Source organism: Acanthisitta chloris, unplaced genomic scaffold, assembly GCF_000695815.1.
Source record: "Acanthisitta chloris isolate BGI_N310 unplaced genomic scaffold, ASM69581v1 scaffold7242, whole genome shotgun sequence".
NCBI lineage: Eukaryota > Metazoa > Chordata > Aves > Passeriformes > Acanthisittidae > Acanthisitta > Acanthisitta chloris.
The window spans coordinates 1-6,453 of NW_008660948.1; the positions used below are offsets into that span (position 1 = coordinate 1).

General features: G+C 44.3%; 1 protein-coding gene across 1 annotated transcript; it reads right to left on the reverse strand.

Moving 5' to 3' along the window:
• Positions 1–1,320: 1,320 nt before the first annotated feature.
• HSDL1 (hydroxysteroid dehydrogenase like 1) lies at positions 1,321–5,567 on the reverse strand. The gene is made up of 4 exons (XM_009070023.1): positions 5,342–5,567; positions 4,318–4,763; positions 2,234–2,461; positions 1,321–1,422 (listed from the first exon to the last, which is right to left on the reverse strand). Exons 1-4 carry the CDS (start codon positions 5,559–5,561, stop codon positions 1,321–1,323), a joined length of 996 nt encoding a protein of 331 aa, XP_009068271.1. The 5' UTR covers positions 5,562–5,567.
• Between the last annotated feature and the right edge of the window lie 886 nt (positions 5,568–6,453).

Below are 6,453 nucleotides of genomic sequence, written 5' to 3' on the forward strand. Positions count from 1 at the left end.
ATCCACCACCTCCCCGGGTAGCACATTGCTGCTGCGGGGAAAACTGTACGCGGGAGAGTGTGGCCCCAAAAGGAGTGTGGGCAGCAGGTCGAAGGAGGTGATTCTCCCCCTCTGCTCTGGTGAGACCCCACCTGGATACTGCGTGCAGTGCTGGTGCTCTCAACCTAAGGACATGGAACTGTGGGAGCAAGTCCAGAGGCCACAAAGTTGATAAGAGGACTGGAGCATGTCCCCTACGACGACAGGCTGAGGAGGCTGGGGTTGTTCAGCCTGGAGATGGCTGCATGGAGACCTCGAAACAGCTTTTCAGTATCTGAAGGCACTACAGCTGCAGAGGGACTCCTTGTTACGAGCTGCAGGGACAGGACAAGGTGCAATGGGTATAAATTGAACAAGGAGAAACTTAGGTTAGATATTAGGAAAAAGGTTTTTCCTGTGAGCGTGGTGAGACATTGGCACAGGGTGCCTAGGGAAGTAGTTGATGCCCCAACCCTGGCAGTGTTCAAAGCCAGGTTGGATGAAGCCTTGAGCAACCTGCTCTGATGGGAGGAATCTCTGCCCAGGGCAAGGGGTTGGGACTAGGTGATCTCTAAGTTCCATTCCAACCCCTAACATTCTACGATTCTATGATAGTATTAGTACAGATGGCCCTGAGGGTGACAGGAGTAGAAGTGTTCTCTTTGCATTGCCCAAGGTTCATTTAAGCCCTTGCTAAAATTAAATGTGTGTGTTTACATCCCCCTTGCAAACAAGCATAAGTCATTATTAGCAACACAATTTTTATACTGCACAATTGAAGCAAATGGATTTCAGGTCCAGGTCAGGTTGGAGTCAGCTGCAGCCAAACCCATATCATGGGTCCCTGTTACCTCTGTGTCTGCTCCCCATCTTCTCCATGACTTAGTACAGTTGACTGGAATTGTCTTTTTGAACAGTGTGATTTTTTTGGGGGGTCCCATTTCTGACAGATGTAGAGAATTCTCAATTTCTGTGAACTGCACAAATGGACATCATGCAGCACTGTGTGAGAGATGATCACTCACTGTCAGAATTAAAACTGCACCTGTTCCTGCCCCAATCACCTTGAAGAGAAAGTGAATAGAGATGAACATCAAGAACATCAGACTTTGTCACAGAGATAAGCAGAAAAGGAGCTATTTAATACAAGGACACAGAGAAGATCCACACTTCTGCTGTCTGTTAGGTGGCTTGTTTAACAAGGAATAGGTAAGTTACAGTAAGTCCTCCAAGGATCATTAGACATTTTTGCAGCACTCTGGTCACACTATACCACTGGCCACACAGGACATGTGGATGCTCCTATTTCACTCTCTCTGCCAAAGCTTGCTTGCGTGTGATTCTGCAGAAATACATTGCAAACCATGCCCAGATCCATTCAGGCATGTGCTTACCCAGCGTGAACTGTGGAGAGGAACAGGGGGACAAGAGAACAGAAAAAAAAATGAAAGGAAGGGACAGACTTACATTCCATTAAAGAAAACAAAAAGTTTTCTCAGTCACTGCCAAAGCAAGGTGAGACCTGCTTTAATAGCAGCAACTAAGCCTTCAGTCCAGCCTCTTAGAAGTAACTATATTTAGCTGTTTGGGAAGCAGTGCTCACAGCTGAACACTCAGGTTCTGCAAGTAAGTCCTCAAGTGGTTTAGTCAAGTTGTCAACATTGTCTGCTTCCTTTAATTGCCACATCTGCCAGAATCCTTCCTGTCTGCCACTAGGTAGGATACACGAGATGTGACCAATGCTCATAACAGACTGCCCACCAAAATCAAATACCTAACAAATAGGGGACTTGCTTCCAGGTAGCTTGGATCAAAAATATGGGTTTTTTTCATGCTATGTTTCCATCCTCCCTACTGACTTTTCCCCAGAGTAGAAAAAAACTATTTCTGTCCACAGAAGACAGTGAAATACTTGCCCAGTCAGCAACATCCCAAGTGAAATGAGACACTCTGTGCTTTTTAATAAAAACTTGTCTCTTTCCCATTTTTGCTATGCATTTCAAGTGGGAATTGGATTCACTCATCTTAAAAATAAGTATGCCCAAGCATAATTTCCTAAAGCAGAACCAATAAGAAAACATGGCACAGTCCCTTGAGGAGCTACAATATATATTACACTTTTTCAGCATATGAGCATAGTTTTCATTCAGGCTATGAAAGTAAACAGCTTATTTATTTCTACTGACAAATATGGAAGTTTAATGAATTCCCTTACCCCTATTGCATGTTTCCAGTAACCAGTGGTCCTTGTGGATAACCCAAGAGTGGAAATAGCATGACTTGCATATTCTTCAGCAGAAGGAAAAACAAAAGATCTCTTTGATGCAGTTATGTTGAATGCTGCCATTTTTGTAGCAATTACGAATGGGGTTAAACTCTGAACAAAAATTCCTTTTGAGGCATACTCATAATGTAGTGCTCTACTGAAATAGTCCAAGTAGGTCTAGAAAGACACAAAAAAAGCAGAAAGAGACATTTTTGATTATTTTTTAAAACAATCAAGTCTCAGGGCATAGTTTTATTAAAATTACAGAAAAGTTGTAACATATTTTATATATCAGCTCAAAAAATACACTGCATAAAGTATAAAATATGCATTTCTGAATTATAATCAACATTTCTATTTGCTGTCATTTGTTTGCTATAAACCTGCCACAATACAGTAACTTGCAGGACAAAGTGGCTGCTTAATTCTCTGATGTGAATTTGACAAACAATCTGACAATTTCTGCTTAAAAACAATACAGCAACATTTATTTCATCTACAGCAAACACATTGTTTAGTCTGGGGACATTGCAAGGACACTCTAAAGCCAACTACGCCTACCACTCAGAAGGACAAAATAAAGTCCCATTCTTTAATACACTTCCAGGTGACTTTTGTATTCAACTGTCTTCCCCAGAAGCCAAGTTAGCTTCTTCCTGGGACTCCCTAATGCAAAATTATTCATTTGTAGTTTTACAGGATAGCAAAACAAGCAGAAGCCTGATAGCTGGGACTGCTGGGATCAGAGAAAAAAAATGAGCCCGGCTCAATCCTATCAAGGCAGCAACACTGATTCCATGCTGAAGCTACTGCTGTGCTGCACAGCCAGTTACCTCTGAGGAAGAGCATTTTAGACTCAGCTTGTGAGCAAATGTGTTTCTGCTCCTGAACAGCCTCACAAAAGGCTTTCCCAACAGTTTGTTGGGAAATCATCTTGTGCAAATGCTCTTACACCTGCTTTAGGAAAGCTAAGCAACCACTTCAACCACCACATACTGTTAATGCACAAAGAGGCTTAAGATGCAAGTTCTTGTTCTCACTTCTGTGTTCTGACGCCAAGCTTTAAACTGGATTGCTGATCCAGGGTTTGGACTAATGACGCTAAGTGAAGAAACTTTGGTGTATTTGGGGTTGTTCTTTTTCATTCAAGCCTTTTAATTGTTTTAGTTCAGAGTGCAGTTCTACACACACTTAGCATAATCAAGGGGGCAGATACTCTACACAGAAACAGGAACCATAAGCCAGTTTCCACACAGAAGCAAATCTGCAATGAGTTTTATACCTTGGAGTAGTAAGAGCTGGTCTTGCTCCAGGCAAAAGGAAACGCAAGAGCTTTCCTAGGAGCAAGGCTACAGCAGAGGGCAGCCACAGACAGCTGGAGGCAAAACCCACTAATAACTAGACCTAGGTGAGATTCTTCTACAATCTCAGTTGCTTTGGGGCATTCAGCAGCAAGTCCTCCAGTGTAAATCCACATCATCATGAGCAATCATACCTCCAGCACCATCCAGCTGCCCTATCCTATTCACTGTTGTCTGTATCTCCTCAGAAAGGATAATTATGGGAAGGAAAGCTCTTTTCACTTCTCCCCAAATATGGCACAGTGGTATAACAAGCCTTCTGCCCCTTGGGTCACAGCCCTTGTCACAGCAGTAGGTTGAGCATGACTATAGCCCCTCTTGCTTCCAAACACTGGTGTGTAAGAGGCATGAGGTATGTCTGCACAGTTCAGCTGAAGAAGAGATGAAATTCTTGACGCTTTCAATGGGTCACAGAACTGCCACTCTGCTTTTTGCATCTGAGAAAGGCAACATTTCTCCTAGAATTACTGTTATGCCACAGTTCACACATAATCCAAACAGCACTGACTGTGGTTCAAAGCCCAGCACTGGTGAGGATGAAGAGTTTACTGCATAATACAGGTAACATCCACCACCCATGGTGTCCCTGCTGCATGTGTTTCACCCCTCCAATACATCCAACCTATAATGTACTTTCCAGTGCACACCATTAAACATTACACTCCAACTTACTTTGGAGGCTCCATAGATTGTCATCATTGGTGTTGGCTGACAACAAGCTGCAGAAGAAATGTTCACAATTGCCCCTTTCTTCTTCTTTACCATGCCTGGCAGCACAATATGTGTCATCATGTTAGCAGAAGCAATATTTACATGGATTATGTCCCACAGTGTATCCTCAGACAGATTAGTAAAATAGTCTGGGTAGGTATAAAACATTCCGACATTATTCACCAAAATCCCAATTTCTCTGTCTTTCAGAGCCTCCTTAATGGCTGGGTAAGGCTCACGCCCCTTGCTGAAATCGGCTACTATGTAATCTGTTTCCACCTTGTATGTTTCAGCTATGCTCCTGGACACAGCCTCCAGCTTCTCCTTGTTTCGGCTGATCAAGATGACGTTGACCCCGCGCTTTGCCAGTTCTGCTGCATACGCCTTCCCAATCCCATCCGTGCTACCTGCAAGAGAAAAGAAACACTGTGAAAAACAGAGCAGCACCAGCCTTCTATTCTGACAGTGCCTTCAGTTACCACTTTCTTCTCTTTTGTGAGATCATGTGGCACTGAAGGCTGATTTCAAAGCCACAACATTAAGGACAACAAGGTCAGCTGCAATCCCCTTCACACAAGTTATTATGTTGTATGACAAGAGAGAGCTCAAAGCAGAACCTTAATGAAGGGTGTGGATGTCAGAGGTACAGGACTCAAACCCTGTTGAAGAACTAGGGCACATATGAAAACCTCATAGCAGGAAAAGAATCTCATCTGCATCTCTATGCTTGTGTTCAGGGTGCGAATTCTGGGGAAAACTGTTGTGATTCTTTCTCAGCAGACTCACTTAGCTTTTCCATCTCCTGAGGAACTGAATTTCGTAGGGCAACGAATAACTGCCACTGCTCAAGCAGATTAACCTGCAGCCAGAGGTAACACAGGCCCCAGGTTGTGCCATAAAGCTCACCCAGCAGCACAAGCTACCAAGTTTCACCATACTGGCACAGCATGTTATATAAACACAAAGACACCACTTCATCTCTTACCAGTGACCACAGCCCATCTTCCATACTGTTTGATGAGATCCACCTCGCCGCCCAGCTTTGGAATGACATGCAACCTGAGCATGCTGTAAGTGTCAAAGGCCAAGGACACACATTTCCTGACTGTGTACCAGGCTCCCACGATAGCCAGGGCCTCCATGTAAAAACTGCAGGAACGACTGATTTCGCTGTACAAGAGGGAGAAACGATCCACTGCAGCCATGGTGATCACCAGCCTGAAAGGAAAAAAAGACACAGGAATTACAGTCACCTCTTGGGTCAGGGAAACTTTTCAGACTGTAGGGATAACCTTTGAGACTTGGTGTGTTACAGTCTGAGCACTGTTTTGATGCAGAAAAGCCACAAGTCAGCCTGCTAAAATGTGGGTATCCCCTACCATCATCCTCACTGGTTTAGGTAGTACTTAGCCCTTGTTCTAGGGTTTAGCTGTTCATCAGTTGTGCTGCAATGACACTGATCAACAACACTGTAAATAAAACAATTCAAGCAGAAGAAGCTCAACACATAAAACCTGATTTTGGAAGATCAGAGAATCGTAGAATTTTAGGGGTTGGAATGGACCTTACAGATCATCTAGTCCCAACCCCCTGCTCTGGGCAGGGACACTTCCCACCAGAGCAGGTTGTTCAAGGCCTCACCCAACCTGACATTGAACACTGCCAGGGCTAGGGCATCCACTACCTCCCCAGGCAACCTGTGCCAGTGTCTCACCACCCTCACAGTAAAAACCTTTTTCCTAATATTTAACCTAAATTTCCCCTCTTTTAATTTGTACCCCTTGCCCTGTCACCACAGCTCCAAACACAGAGTCACTCTCCAGCAAATCTGTAGCCCCTTCAGATTCTGGAAGGTTGTTACGAACTCTCCACACAACCTGGAAAACGAAGAACTACCTACAGGAGAGACACAAGTGTAACTAGCAGGAGAGAGCCGACAAAGAAACAAGAGGATAAAAAGCTACACGAGAGACAAAACAAGCTCAGACACAGAACCTCAGTTCCTAGCGTGATCACAGAGCATCCACCTCGGTCCTTGAGCCACGGCACGGCACAGCACATCAAGGCCACAGCGCACACAGTCCTGGCTGCGCCCTG

Bases quoted from the DNA above. Each gene is read 5' to 3' on its own strand.
- HSDL1 (XM_009070023.1), bottom strand. From the start codon at position 5,561: ATGGCTGCAGTGGATCGTTTCTCCCTCTTGTACAGCGAAATCAGTCGT. The intron at 2,462-4,317 runs GTAAGTTGGAGT...GTGTCTTTCTAG, and splicing joins CAATCTATGGAGCCTCCAAA to ACCTACTTGGACTATTTCAG. The intron at 1,423-2,233 runs GTAAGGGAATTC...TCCTCTCCACAG, and splicing joins ACTGGAAACATGCAATAGGG to TTCACGCTGGGTAAGCACAT.